Source organism: Crocuta crocuta, unplaced genomic scaffold (genome assembly GCF_008692635.1).
Source record: "Crocuta crocuta isolate KB4526 unplaced genomic scaffold, BGI_CrCroc_1.0 scaffold830, whole genome shotgun sequence".
In the NCBI taxonomy this organism is placed as follows: domain Eukaryota; kingdom Metazoa; phylum Chordata; class Mammalia; order Carnivora; family Hyaenidae; genus Crocuta; species Crocuta crocuta.
In genome coordinates this window covers 1,447,885-1,464,141 of record NW_027531513.1, presented here as the reverse complement: position 1 = coordinate 1,464,141, position 16,257 = coordinate 1,447,885, and the positions used below count along the sequence as shown (strand labels likewise).

The 16,257-nt window shown below is 39.3% G+C and overlaps 1 protein-coding gene across 1 annotated transcript in view; it reads right to left on the bottom strand.

Moving 5' to 3' along the window:
* The window catches only part of SPTBN1 (spectrin beta, non-erythrocytic 1), a 196,865-nt gene that overhangs the window by 141,828 nt on the left and 38,780 nt on the right, over positions 1-16,257 (bottom strand). Inside the window, exon 2 of the mRNA XM_077772353.1 lies at positions 1,166-1,360. Coding sequence (XP_077628479.1) covers positions 1,166-1,313 — 148 coding nt within the window. The 5' untranslated portion in view covers positions 1,314-1,360. The remainder of the gene's footprint in view (positions 1-1,165; positions 1,361-16,257) is intronic.

Here is a 16,257-nt window from a genome sequence, read left to right as displayed (position 1 = left end):
ATGATACATGCATCATAAGCAGATTATACTGTAAAGGTAAAAAGAAATGTGAGCTATTTGAACAATTAACAGTAAAATTACCTGTTAAATCATGGCTATGATTTGTGTGTCATGATTAAAGACATTAAAGAAAAAAATCATAGGGGCGCCTGGGTGGCTTAGTCGGTTAAGCGTCCGACTTTGGCTTAGGTCATGATCTCGCGGTTCGTGGGTTCGAGCCCCGCATCGGGCTCTGTGCTGACTGCCAGCTCAGAGCCTGGAGCCTGCTTCAGATTCTGTGTCTCCTCTCTCTCTGCCCCTCCCCTATTCTCTCTCTTTCTCTCTCTCTCTCCCTCCCTCCCTCCCTCTCTCTCTCAAATAAATATTAAAAAAAAAAAAAAGAAAAAAGAAAAAATCATAAACTACTTTTCTCATTTGGAAGCCATTTTATTTAAAATATCAAAGTACAAATGCAAGACCTTAAATAGTTCCACTTTGACCCTTGGTTTACATATATTCAGTACTGCTGAGTTTTCTTCGTGAGAAAACTCCTTCCTGATTTCCAGGGCAATTTGAGGGCAAGACACTGCCCACCCCAACTAGGGTTAGGGTAAAAGTGTGTTCTAAGTATTCAACAGCAACTGGGAGTTATAAAGCACAAAGGAATGATATGTTTCTGCTAATTTTAATGAATCAAAATTAAAATTTTGAATGAATTAATGGCAATCTTACCTGGGACAGCATTAAATATGACCTCACCAGATTAAGTTATTGCTTTTTACATCTAAAACCCTTGCATGTCACACTTAACTACCTTTGATCAGTCAAAGGAGTCTACTGGAACAAGTCAGGTCAACTAAAATATCACAGGAACTAAGCACACAGGCTAATTTGTATATTTGTCTGAATATGGTACAATACGCATTATTTTGAAATGTAAGAGGAGTCAAAAATAAAAGAATTCTTACAAACCTAGGGCAGCTCGAAAAATCACTCAATCATTTTGGCCTTAGGATCGACAGTTCCCCAAATAGGGACCTGGCTACCTTGTGCAATGGTCAACTTGCCCTCCTGGGACATATTTAAGTAGAGGTGAGCTGACCTTCCTTGCAGGAGAGACAGGGTGGTGATTCTAAAGGGACTATAAGGCCCCTGGGCCTCTGTTACAGGGCATGAGAAGACTTACCTGCCAAAGCCTTGATGCGGGACCGCTCGAAGAGCCTCGCGGAGCTGTTCTCATTGTCCCAGTCATCCACGTCCCAGCGGTTGTTGACATCGCTGTACTGCTGTTGGATCTCAATGTTGTCATAGTCTGTGGCTACTGTGGTCGTCATCTTGAACTGTCTCAGCTGCTCCTCCACATCAGCTCCTTCTTACAGTTCTGTGAGGAAGAGAAAGAAAACCCTATTTAGATGTCTAAAGTGCATTGTGCTTCCATGAAACCTGCTGGGATAAAGGTGAAGCAGAAATGTAGAACAATTCCTACATGTCAAGAGGAGGTTTCTGGGGTCAGTCAATGCTGGTTTTGAACTTCAGCACTGCCTCATAACACATGTGTGACCTTGACTAGGTTATTGAACATCTCGGAGTCTCAATTTCCCCAACCATTAAAGAGAAAAGATAGTCTCCATGTTGTTGACAGGACTGAAATAGATGATATATCCACCACAGAGTGAGTTTCTTCTCTCTTCGTAAAGTTTTTTTGTGGTTTTAAAGTTTTATTTAAGAACTAAGATAAACACTTACGGCTTCTGAATTAATTCATTTATTTCTACTGTATACCACCATAAACTATAAACTTTTAGCTTCTCCTAGAAATTCACAAAATGTTATATATGAGAACAGATCATTTCACATAAATATCTCATTTTCATATTAGAACTAGCAGATGCCTAAGATCAAATGAAATAGTACATGTAAGGCACCAAGGGCAGTTCTGGTGCATAGCAGAGGCTCAAAAAATAATGACTGCAATTATTATACTGTTGTTATTTACAAATTTTATGACCAATACCCACTTCTCAGGGACCCACCCAGGTCACATATTTTACAAGAACAAATAAGAAACAAGAATCTAGGCCTCCACTTTTGGTCCACTGCTGTCTTCACTTTACCAAAATGCCCTCCGAGAATTATGAGAAATACATTTAGCTTATTTAAATATAGCTTCTTCTCTCCTCAATACAGTTGTGATTCATCCACTGAACTAGAATGTACTTAGGACTTACTACATGCTCAGCACTGTTTCAGATGCTAGGGATAACAGCAAATAAGATTAGGACTCAGGTCTAGTGAAGCCTATGGCCTAGGAGGAAGAGCTAAACAAAAAGCACACAAGAAAAGGCAAAGAGTTGAAAGAAAATAAAATGAAAAGTGGAGTGATACAATAGAGACAGTGATCAACCACACTGTGTATTATAAGCCTCCAAGTTGCTAAGAGACTACATCTTATTGTTCACACCACACCCACCCCCCCCACACACGCATGTACGCACGCATGTGTAATTACACATGATAATTACATCATGTGACAGATGTTAGCTAATGCTACAGTGGTGATCATGTTGCAATACACATGTATATCAAGTCGACATGCTGTACACCTTAAACTTATATAACATTATACACAATTATATCCCAATTTAAAAAAGAAAGAGAGGGGCATCTGCGTGGCTCAGTCAGTTAAGTGTCTGACTCTTGATTTTGGCTCAGGTCATGATCTCATGGTTTGTGAGTTCGAGTCCCATGTCTGCTTGGAATTCTCTCCCTCCCCTCCCCCTCTGTGCACCCTCATCAAAATTAAATGAATAAACTTAAAAAGAGAGAGAGAGAGAGAAAAGTCTGAGACTATTTCAGAATTGGTGGTCAGGAAAGGCCTCTCTGAGTCAGTATTTAAAATGAGATCTCAGTATCAAAAAGGAATAGGTCATGCCCAGATCAGGAGAAATAGCATTCTAGGCAAAGGAAAGACTTTATATTGAGAAGCAGGATATCTTCTTAGGAGGAATGAAGAGGTCAATGACCCAAATAATCACCCATCTTCGCTCAAACACAAACATTTGGACAGGAATAAAATCCTCGATTCCCATCAGGTGAACATAATCAATCTCAACAATATAAATGTATGAGTAGGTTAATTTTAATACCTCCATTAGCAACATATTTAACCACATTTTATAAAAACAAAAAAAATTACAGAAACTTAGGCCAATTAACTATATTCTATTGATATTACAGTTTGTTGCTTTTCACATTGAGTCATAACCCCTTCAAAAAGAAAAAAGTCAATAATGTTATGTACATTTGACCTTGGGAGATGGTTAATTTTCACAACTATGTCAATACCAAAGACTTTCATAAAATTCAGCCTTGGAGGATGCCATCTCTATGGGGGGGAAAAATGTGAAAGTGCTATGAATTATAAATTTCTAAAAGTAGAGAAAGTGCAATTCAACCCAAGCAATGGTGAAATCTAAACACTACATACCTCTTGAGATTCGTGCTGGATATTTGGTGCCACCTGCTGACCAATGAGGACAAGCCACACCATGGCCTCCAGGGAAGCTACCAACCTGTGCTCCAATCCACCACACCTGACTGCGGGGTAAACCCAACAGCAATGCTTTCCCCTAGGGACCCTCTTCCTACCACTGACTTATCCCCAAGTCAGTGACTGCTGCGGGGGCGTTGGTGGTATAGTGCCTCTCAAGTCAGCAACTGCTTTCCATAAATTTCCCAACATGCGTTAACCCTTCTCTAAGCTTTAAATAAATCATTCAAAGCATGTAAGCACATTTTGTTCTAAAAAGTTTTTCTTTAATGGTGTTCTTTAATAACATAATTTTTCCTTAAAGGAAAGAGCAAAGTGGGAAGCAAAGCTCCTACTAGTCTGTGTACAATAGAAATATCGATGCTATCAGTTAGTTCTTCTTATTCAATTGGTTCACTTGAGTGTGTAAGAACTTGGGTATCAGGGTCATTTTTTTCTTCAATATTCTCCATTTGTCCTAAGATAATATCCTTATCAAACAGTTGCTTTTTCATAATGATGGAAGATGGAAGCTTTTTCTTTCAGGGCATCAGTGCAATATTAAAACAAAACATCCCCACCAGGGACACAGGGAAAGGGTGCTTCTGTGTTTTCAAGATCAACAACAGAGTACCCTGAGGATAAAGGAAAAGTCGGAATCAAGGAAAGATGTGGATGAGTGTGCCCATGGCATGGGGATTCCAGAAAGTTCAGCATGCTATAAACATCATTATCCCCTAGCGCATTTCAACAAGTGCCAGCTGAGAGGGCAGTTACTATCACACATGGAGGTGTCTCTAGTAGGTTATCTATAAAGGGCTAGATTTTCCTAAGGTGCTATCAGCCATGTGACCCCACAGCCAATGAAGTAATCTGTATTTCTTAAATGGCTGTGGGGAGATTAGGAGGAGAGAAGAAAGGAGGGCTGGCCATCTTGGAACTCTGCCTGGTGGGTCTGCCATTTGGAAAGTCCGAGAGGGCTATATAAAGTTGGCATGAAACAAGATACTCTCCTCTCCCAGAGAAGGTTCCTCCCTGCCCCTAAGGGCTCAAGTGAGGGCCTGGATTCTATATAACTTGCTCACCACAGCAGGAACTCATTAAATAATAAAAATCAATAATATCCTGGGTGCAACAAGTAATACCCAAGCTTTTGTGGCTTGGTTTTGGGAAGACTGGTAAAAGTACATGACCACTTTCCCAGCCCTGAGGGACAGGGGGAGTCTGTGTGAAAAACAAGGAATATCTAAGAAAAAGCCAAGGCCTCTCCACAAAATTACTCTTCTCTAACCCTACATCCTATGAACTGGAATTTTCCAAAAGATACTAAAAAAATTCCAATAGCTCATCATTTTCTGCTTCAATAAGAAGACAATAATTTTATCTCTTCAAATGGCAGACCAAAACAGAAACAGACCAGGAAATGATTACCCTAGATCTAGAAGGCAAAGGTTCCTACAACTCTTGCATGTGCTACTATAAGATCATAACCATCAAGAAAAAAGCCAGACCATCATCATTCCAAGTTTTAGTAGTATTCTATTAGTTTGCCTTTTTATTGATTAAAATTATGTAAGTCAATTAACGGCAAAGTTCAGAGGAGAAATACCATATCTGTTAACTTTACAAGATGCCAAATCTGTAAGCTCCTTCCCTATCCTGACACCTGCTCCCTAGACAGCTAAGTGCTAAGAAGGCTCATCAGGTCAGTGTCTAAAATGAACCCCTAATTCCTCCCTCCAGACCTGTTTTCCCTTCCATCACTCCCTCACTAAACGGCACCTTCCTTTCTTCCAGTTACCTAAGCTGGACACACTGCAGTCCTCATCTCTCCATCTCCCCCCAGCTTCGGCCCCCAAGGCTGCTGGTACCTCCTGAAAATCCCATGAGTTAGCTCAAGCAACAGTTTCTTCTTTTTCCAGCAACTCACCTCCAACTTTAACCCCTAACCCTTTCCCCTACATTGCCACCAGAGGGACCATTCTCAAATGTAAGTCCCATCATTTCATTCCTGTAACTAAACCCACCAATGCCCACACCTTCAGAATAATGCACAGAAACTTTTGAAAAGAAATGTGACTTCATGAGGGAGCTCTGACCAGCTCTCCAGCCTGGTTTCAAGATTAATGTCCTAAGCTCTTGTAGCTTCTGAGAAAAAAATGTCAGGCTCTTGACTTACCTCCAGACTACCTGGAAACAGCTTTCACCTCTTCCCACAAATCCTAGCTTAAGTATCACTTCATCCAGGAAGCTACCTCTTCTCAGTCACCACCAGTAGCTCCTGGTCTGAATTAAGAGCACCTGAGATCAGACTGCATATGCCTATGAGGGAGCTCCCAGACACCTTACACACCACTTGATCTATCACTTACCATCATTATACGAAAGCTTCTAGTTACTTATTGTCAACAAGCCACAGGCTTTCAAAGTTACATTCCCATCTTACTGTCCCTGTATCTTCTCCACTCTCAGTGGGGTGCTTAGAAATATTAAGTGCTTGCTAATTATTTATCTGTGGCTGGTTGGCTGGGTGGGAGACTGGTAGATGGAGGTCTGGAAGGTAAGGGCACAGGGGAAATGTCAATTCAAGCTGCCACTCTGGTACCATCTCATCAGTCACAAAGGCCAAAACACATACTCTTCTGAGCTACACAGACCTCCTAGGCACCTTGCTTTCAAGGAAGTCACGATTTTAGACTTGAACATAGACTTAATAAGGTACTTCTCCATGTACATATTAAAATTCACATTTCCCTTTTTAATTAAGTTTTACCCATGAAAAGAATTTATTTTTTATCTGAACTGTTCGGGTTTTAGAAAGTAAAGCAGTAAGTAGACAATAAATGGGATTTTCACCACACACACACATACACACACACCCCTCCTTAATACTCAATTTTTAAAATTTTATTTGAGAGAGAGAAGAGAGAGAACATGAGGAAAAGAAAGGGGCAGAGAGAGAAAAAGAGAATCTTAAGTAGGCTCCATGCTGAGCCTTGCCGTGGGTCTCGATCCCATGACCCTGGGATCATGACCTGAGCCAAAATCAAGAGTGGGATGATCAGCGGACTGAGCCACCTAGGTGCCCCTTTAATACCCATTTTTAATTAAGGGCTCTAATAAATTAAATGAAAATGAAAAAGGTAACTAACAGTTGCCAATCCTTTTTGAAGAAGAAAACCATATGCTAATAATTATTTTGGCAGAATCCACAGACCCAAATGTTCTGCAAACACTTAAAACCCTCCCACTTTACTCCTAAAAGAGTTGAAAAAACATACACTGGATTGCTGCTATGCTATCTTTAAAAACAGTTCTGCTTAGGGACTTTGAAGGGACCAAACTGTGTGTCTGACAATTTCCAGGAAGAGACCCAGCAGAGTTCTCCATCCTCTCAACTATAACATTCCCAGAAAGTAAGGCAGTCACACCCTGTTTGCAATGTACCGAGTCATCCTGTAGCATGAATAAAACAGCCAACAAAGAGGAATATATGCAAAAAATCACATCTAGAACCACAGCGATGGATAAACCCAGCTAACATATTGTTATTCAGGTTCATGGGAGCTAGAAGAAGAAAGGGAACTTTCACAAGAAGGCCCAAGACACCACCTTAAATATTCAGAGTTCTCTGCTCACAAAACCAAGACATAAATGATAGATTCTACTGTGACAGCTAACAAAGTCACATGCCCAGTCCCAGTCCTTTACAGAAGTATCATTCACTACCTTTTTTTTTTTTTTTTTTTTTTAAGTAAGCTCTATGCCCAACATTGGGCTTGAGCCCATAACCCTGAGATCAAGAGTCATGATCTATCAATTGAGTCAACCAGGCACCCCAGTACCATTCACTTTTAAAATGACCAGTTTACTTGCTGCTTTATAGGAATATATCAACTATACAGAAAGCATGATACAGCTATACAAACAAACAATTCATAGAATCAGGCCATTTTGAGAAGCAGGTATGCTCAGATACTTGCTTAATAATTACCAATCATTAACAAAGGTGGTCTTCAAACACTCTATGCTAACTTTGGTCTGTTTTATCAATGACAGAATAGGTTAAAATCTCCCACTGTGAATGTGGATTTATCAGGTTTTCCTTATAATTCCCTGGATATATACAAATACAGATCATATCTATATTATCTTCTTGGTGGGCTAATAACATGGAAATAGTCTATTTTCTCCCTATTCACACATTAACTCTACTTTTTTTATTGTAATATTTACCTGGTATATTTTTTCCATTCTACTCTTTTACCTTCCACAGTCATTTTGTTTTAGGTTTTTAGTTATGTCTCTTATTTTTAAATCTAATCCAAGAGTTTCTATCATTTTGTGTGCAAACATAATCCATTTACGTTTATTAGGATTATAGTCATATTTGACATTTCAACCAACTTGTTTTCTATCTTAATTAAAGAGATGGGGAGCCATTGGACAATGTTACAGCTGTGAGCCCAATGTCTATAATATCTTTGTCACCCTTGAATCCTGAGCCATAAGAACTCAATGTAATCTTTAAAATGCAGAGAGCTGAAGAGTCTAACAACCAAAGAAAATGCTAATAATATTTAAAATAGCTTAATTTTCAAGCTGGCTTACTTTATGTGAGGAGAGTACTTTGCTTGCTTTTTCATTCAATCCTTCCCAGCAAGCTTTGAGGTAGAAATCATTATTAGCACTACTTTATTTATTTTTATTTTTTTAAAGTAATCTCTACACCCAATGTGGGGCTCGAACTCACAACCCCAAGATCTGCTCTACTGACTGAGCCAGCCAGACACTCCTATTAACCTTATTTTAGAGATGAATAAACTAAGGCTTTGCTCCAGGAAAGAGAACAAGGAAATGAAGAAGACAACGGGATTTGAACCAAGTATGTAGGACTCCATAGCCCATGTTTTAAATGAATAACTTAGCCTGCATTTTGAAGCACAAACCTTTAGTAGTGGTCTACATCAGAAAAATATCTGGGGCACCTAGGTGGCTCAGTCGGTTGAGCATCCGACTTTGGCTCAGGTCATGATCTCGCGGTTTGTGGGTTCAAGCCCCACATCGGGCTCTGTGCTGACAGCTAGCTCAGAGTCTGGAGGCTGTTTCAGATTCTGTGTCTCCCTCTCTCTCTGACCCTCCCCTGCTCATGCTGTCTCTCTCTCAGAAATAAATTTTTTTAAAAAATTGAAAAATATTTAATGGACTCAAGGTTCTTAAACAAATTAGTAAATAGATTAGCCCTCTTCAAAGTCTAATTACTGCATAAGGCAGCAAGTGACCTAAATGGGCCTCCTAACTTGTGCATTCTCAATGGAGGGGATATTCCTCCCAAAGAGTGAAAATCCATTGTGGGAATGAGGGAGGAAAATATTCTTTCTGATGTAAGCACAGAGATATGGAGTATCTGTAGCATTAAAATTTCATGGATGGGAAATTAGGGGGGGAAATGTCTAAAAGACTCCTGGTAGAGAAAAGGAATACTGAAAAGAAGTTTTAAAAGCACCATCCAAGCTAAGAGAAAATATGTATCACCTTTAAGTAAATGAAGACCTGAAGGCAGCCACAGAGGATAGAAGATGAAGAACAAAAAATTTTTTTGTAGAAAGAATTAGAATTTCATATACCAAAGGTCCCATTCATCATATCTCTGATGTAAAAATCCACAGTGGGCTACTCTCCCCAAACACTAATATATGTGTTTTAGGGAAATAACATTCAAAGACTAAAGTACCTATTGCAAATTTTCTGCTATAGACTGAATGTTTGTGTCCCCCCTCCCCCCCAGCCAATTCACATTAAATCCTAATGCCCAATATGGTGGTACTGAGAGGTGGGGTTTGGGAAAGGTGATTAGTGTCCCTATAGACACTAAGAGGGACAGAGAGTATAATGTCACTCATTCTTCCAGGAGAAGCTACAGAAACACGATAGCCATCTATTAACTAGGAAGCAGGTCCTCATCAGACACCGTATCTGCCAGCACCCTGATCTTGGAACTTCTAGGCTCCACAACCATGAGAAATAAATGTCTGTTGTTTACCTATGGTATTTTGTTATAGCAGCTCAAAGGGACTTCATTCCCAATATTCAGAAATAACCTCTTTCCTACACAAGTGAAAGATGCCCCAAAAGGCTGATACTAGTTTTATGAACAGAGTTCTAGGAACAAATTTTATTTTTTAACATGGGCATGTTAAGTCAGGTTCTATGTGGAGGAGCTAATCTCCTTTCCTTATTGTAAAAGAAATTATTTTAAAAGATTTCACTAGCGAACAACACATTGGCCCTAATTCATTTTATTTTAAAGCAGCCTATTAATAAATATCCATCACTATGGCTTAATAATTTATATTCCACAATGACCAACAACAGACTTCTACAACAAGGATTATAACTCGGGGGAGGAAACAAGGCTTCACTCTGACCTTCCTCCATTTTATAGGGTAAACTGGATAAAAAGCAGTGGAATTACAAACAATTCTTATTTGAGTGTCTTAAAGGAAAGGAAAATTCTTAATATACTGAATAGAAATTTATCCTCTTTTCCTATTTGTACATGAAATTTTTTAATAAAGTATCTAATTTATTTTCTCTGCCTACCTATGATACCACCCAAATTCTAAATATAAATCTGCAAGCCCTGAAGGTTTTTTAGACTAGCTTTATTTTGAAAACAGCTCTAGACAGAAAGATTTTTTATTTTGAGAACAGATCTAGAAAGAAAGCTTTTGCAATGTCTACCTATAAGCCTCAAAATCACCTAACTTGAATCAAAAAAAAAAAAAATTACAACAATTCCTACTAAATACATGACTATCCTTATTGGCAGCTAAAGGCCAAACTTGTTTTTGTCTCCTTACAGAGAGAAGTAATTAAAACTGAAATCATTAACTCAATGCAGCCCTAACACCATGATCTGATAGCCAATGTGGGGTTTCTAAGCCATTATAAGTAACTATTTTGGTCTTACCCTTATTCCCAGATAGTTTTAAATTACAGTAGAATATAGGCCTAACGGCACTGCTGCCAAAATGCTGATCCTGAATTTCAGTCGGTTTGGCACTTCACTGCCTTATTTGCGAAAGTTCCTAAGTCAGTATCATGTGTGCCCAACTGGAACAACAGAGGAGCAATAATGTGCTTTCTATTTGGAAAGTGGAGTTTTCCTTCTAGAGTAGCCCAGTGCCAAAATTCTCTGCAAATCTATCAAGCGAAAATGAGTACCTCTATTTCCTGGCATAGTGACCAAATGAAGGAAATACATAAAATGGCAATGAAAATCAACACTATGTAAAGTAATAAATGAGGCACAGATACCCTAAGCTCCAGAGGGCCAGGATCTTCTCTGTTCTGATTATTTTTATACCACTGACACCAGCATCATGCTTAAGCCGCAGCAGGTGTTCAAAAACAATTATGAATTAAAATGGCAGGTGTGAGGAGCAGTGTTCACTCCAGAGCAGTTCTGAAACACAATGCTTTTTCCTGCCTAAATCATATGTATCCTGGACGCCAATAAAACTCTCATTGTTACCTAAGTGGGGACCTTCTCTTCACTCAGTTTCATTTAGAAAGGGATCAATTTTTACAAGAAGTTTGTTTTCAAATGTTACAAAATAAGATCGTATTTGAATAGGAATGGAGCAATCACTAATTTCACAATCTCATTTGAGATAAATAAATATATGTATCTTAATACATAATGCTTTAAGAGTCATTTCCCTTTACAAAATGACCCAAACCCTAGGCTTGTCTAATACCCAATTTTCCAAAGGTTTAAATATTTCTAGTTAAATTTTCTCAGACAGTAGTTCAAACAATTCTCGTTGCTCAGGTTAATACTTCGGCAGAAAGCCTTTCCCTACGAATGCCTGGCTAATGTTTCCCAAGCCTACTTAGAAATCTGTAACCTTTCAAATGAACAAAATGAGTAAAGGTTGGGCTATGATACTTGAAAAGGAGAAGTGACATTAATACCAGAAAGTAACATTCAAGTAAATACCATTTTAACATGATCAAACCTCAATTACTAAAATTTATTTAGAAGTGATCAATTTGAAAAACTTTTCTTTTAAAAAAAAAAACACCATTTAACAATTAATACAGGCTGAACCCCATGAGAATTCTGCACGTACTTTCAAAAGCTTGATTCCAAAGGTGATCAGTATCAAGCTTGGTAACAAAGGTCAGTTAAAGTAAATGTGGAGATCCATTTTGGATTTCTAGAACATTTAAATGTTCATGTATGAGAAAAAGGAGCCACAGTGCTTAAAATGTTCCCCTAGGCTTAGAATGACAGAGACACTCTCTGATACATAACTAAAAGCATGCATTCATCATAGGTGACCAAGCACAAGTACATCTACCACAGGGCCAGATCCTAACCTGACCAACTGAGTCAACTCAGCACCCCACATCAAACTTCTCATAAAGGCACAGATTAAAGCATGGCCTACCCAAAGCTACAGGGACATGGGCCTGCAATTCAAATTTGCTGTTGCTCAAATCACTTCAAAATGAAAATAAGGTCTCAGGGGGTGAAGTCCTTAATCAGGTTCAAGAGGAAAGGAAACCAGCAACTTTCCTTGTTCCCCCAACAGCAGAAAATAGGCTCAAAAGAACAAGAACTAGAGCATCCAGAGCATTCCCTTTAAAAGCTCCCTACTGATACGATTTTGGAAACTGCATTTTTGAACTCCTCGCCTGAAAAAAATCAAGCCTAGACTTTTATCTCCTTGAAATATGTTATTAATAAACCAGTTTTCTATTTCCCAAAATATCTACAACATAACATGCACTTTGTTTTTCCTGCTTCCAAATGCTTTCAAAGAAGTCAGTTACTTCTTTTGCCAAACTCAGCAACAGAGTGAAGAATGAACGGATGATGGCAGGGTAAATGAGACAAGTGGAGGCAATAAATTCTGTTAGCATTCTGTGATTCTGTGCAGACAGAAAATCAGGGGGTGGGTTCTCCAGCGGAGCCTCAATATTCAGGGATGTCTGAGTGAACTCTGATGCTATCTTTCATGCCATCAAACGCTAAAGCCGATTTGAAAAGATTCATTCAGGTAATTAAGGGAAGCTTGCTAATCTCATTAGCAACGGAGCTACTATCTCTCAGTAACCTGTGACTTTTAAGACTGAGAAAACAGAACCAGGTCAGCCTGAACATTACTTTCTCTAGGAAGGCTCTTCTGAGGCTCCCAGTCCCAACCCCATGGCCTCTTGTTACATGTCCTTGGTAACTTTTCCTCACCGCATGTACCTATAGCATTTAAATAATTACATGTGTAATTATTTGTTAAATGACTATCTCACCTTCCATTATACTCTCCAAGAGTTATTAGCCATTTGCCTCTTTTTCATCAATGTATACCCCAGATATAATACCTAGCACATAGCAGACAATAATCATTTAATGAATAAACTTAAAACTTTTTCACCTTCCAAGAGTATTATAAGCACTTTCCCAAATTTGCTATATCAAGAAAAAAACATGTCCGGTGTATTCAATGGTTAAGTCTTTTCAAATGAAAGCAAAAATCAAACAAAACCTGAAATAAACTCCTAAATGGTCATGAGTTACCTGCATTTATTTTTTACTGTATTTACCACATTACAACTTTTAACCTCCCTGACTAACCAAGAAGGAAAACTTCAAATGGCAACTTCAACTTTAAATTACGGAGGCTAATTTCCCTAGTAAAAACTGCATTGTCAGCTGAATAGCCATACTCAAAGGGTGCCAAGTCGAAGATGAAAAGTGTGGTGGGTCAGGTCCATTACCCAGGGCCCAGACAGAAAGTATACCTAGAAGCCTCAGAAAGCATATTTAGCACAGTGAAGGACACTGAACCAAGAAGAGGCTCAAAACCGTTCAAAAACACTGTCGGTATCCATTTTAAGTACCCCACGTTGGAAGCGGTGAAAACTGACAGCAGTCCAAAGAAAATGTGGTAAGCTCAGCATGAAGTGCCAGCAGAAGGCAGTACAAACATGAGTGGCTTGGTTGTTAGAAATGAAGTCATCAGCCCAGGGCACCGACCAACTCTAGAGTGCTGAGAAGGGGGCAGCCAGGTTGGAAGACACCTGGGAGTCTGTGACGAGGAGCTAGGACCTCACAGGGGAAAAAGTCTTAGAGGGATGCTCGGCATCTACCCTTAAGGATAGCTTCAGGAGCTCTCATGTGGGCACTGGCACAAACTCCTTAGCAGATAGGGAGCAACAAACTCAGTGACTCAGGGTCAGAAGGTGCTTTCTAACAACTAGAGCTCTCCAAAAAGTGCAGAAGGTTGGCCAGAGAGCAGAGAGCTCACCTTATCACCAGCGATTCACACAGGGTGGGGGACGTACTGTATGACAGGGAAGCTACAGAGAAAACCAAGTACTTTGTGGGAAGCTGGGCTACATGAATGCCAAGATCCCTTCCAACCAGCAGGCCCCTATGATTCGGTTAACCACAAAGTATTTACCATTCTTACGATCAGTACACTGTAATACTACAGTACTCGAAACTTAGTTCCCAAGGTTTGCATGGTACTCTCTCTTCGATGGGAGTTTAAGGGATATTTCAAAAGAATGACTTTTCCGTTCCTATTTTTAACGGAATCTCTCTTACCTTAATTATAGCCATCTTTGTGTTTTCATATAAGGAAAGTATTTGCATTCTCTTTAAAACAAAAGTGCTCTTCTGCAAACACTTACAAATATTTTCATTGACTTGCACAACCCCAGTAGAAAAAAAACTGGCAACAGTTTTGAAACTGGCTTTTACTTTTTTTTTTTTTAGAGAGAGAGCGTGGGAAGGGGAGAGAGGCAGTGGAAGGGAGAGAGAGAGAGAGAGAGAGAGAGAGAGAGAGAGAGCGCGAGCCAAGCAGGCTCCATACTCAGTGCAGAGCCTGATGAGGGGTTCGATCCCATGACCCAGGGATCATGACCCAGGCTGAAATCAAGAGTTGGATGTTCAACTCACTAAGCCACCCAGGCACACCTGGTTTTTACATTTTAATGAAAACATTAATTTTAAGTGTATCATTGAAAATATTTATCGGGGTGCCTGGGTGGCTCAGTTGGTTGAGCGTCCGACTTTGGCTCAGATCATGACTTCAGTTTGTGGGTTCGAGGCCCACATCAGGCTCTGTGTGAACAGCTCAGAGCCTGAAGCCTGCTTCAGATTCTGTGTCTCCCTCTTTCTCTGCCCCTCCTTTGCTCAGACTCTGTCTCTCAAAAATAAATAAACATTAAAACTTTTTAAAAATGTTTATCAAAACAATTATTTTATTAGGCAACTTTATACTTTATTAATACCATAAGTTACCAAGTAAAATCTACATTCATTAAAAAAATCTTTTAATTAGAAAATACTGCCTTTACTGGCATAACATCTCTGTGACCCAAAGCATATTATTGAGTCTGGGAGGGACTGTTCTTTTGTAAAAGGTAGAGACATTCCTGATACCTAAATAACGTGTAAAAGCAAAAAGTTTTTATTTAAGGAAGTCAGATATGTCAGAATACACAACAGCTTGTGCTTTATAAACCCTTTGTTTACACTGCTTAAATGAAAACCTCTCTTTGTGTCTTCAGTTTTGGGGGAAGAGTGCTGTATTTCAAATAGTTTCCTTAAGAAATTACTCTGTGATCCCCCTGATCAGGTTTTAAATTCATCAGTCACACCTAGGGTACTTAAAAGTCAACAGACACATATCCAGTATACAGCATCGGTCATTTTGCAGCCAAGTCCTGACATGATGAGAGTGATACTATGAAGATGAGTTGATGACAAACCAAATCAAATAACCAAGGTACCAAATCAGCTAGAGAATTGGTTTTGTTATGGCTGTTTTAAATACAGTTCCTAGATGTGTCCTTTTCTCACCTGTTTTCTATAGGCAGATCACGGTTGCACCAAAACATTTCTGAAAAAAGTGAATACATTTGGAAGCATCAAGAAAGTGTGGGAAAACCATTCACTGTAACCATACTCAACTATGGGATGATGAAGAATTATTCATTTAGCAGTTTCTCTGCCAGAAGTTGGCTGTTTTTGCTTTCTGGTGATGTACATGTGTTTTGATACTGCCATTTTGCTCAGAAAGTCTTTGATGTGTTCAAAGACTGGGAATGAGAGACCTGTTTGTGAGACCAGTGATGAGAGAAAGGATCAAAGTGGTGACTTACAAGGACGGTCATTGTCATACTTATGGAGATTTCTTGCCTGTAACTCTTGGATACTTTTAAATTCTGCTAAATCCCTTGGACCCTCCAGGGGAAGGAGTAAGTAGCCAGTGTCAAAGATTTCTTCAAAACACATCTTGGCCCACTGGAAGACCACAGGGAGGGTAGTGGTCTGCTTAGTTTGCCCTGACTGCAAAGGCACCAACCAGGTGGGCAAAGACCCCTCACATTATGGAAGGCAGCCAATGGCTCATACAGTCTACTAAAAACTAGCCAAGTTCCCATGAGATCATTCTATCTTCAAATGAAGCATGCAAAGAAATGGAGTATAAGACACCAGAATGGAGACTCCTGTTTTGGGGGCAGGTGAGACTGGTTAACCAGGATCCAAAAATGTTATTTTTTTTTTTTTAATTAATCATCTCAGTAAAGTAAGCTCTATAGGGAAAGAAAAATTTTTTAACTTAGCAATCACTGACCAGAAGACTCAAACATAACCAGTTGTTAAAACCCCTCTTCATGTAAAATCCAGAATGACTACTGTGCCCGGAAATATGCCAGCTACACAG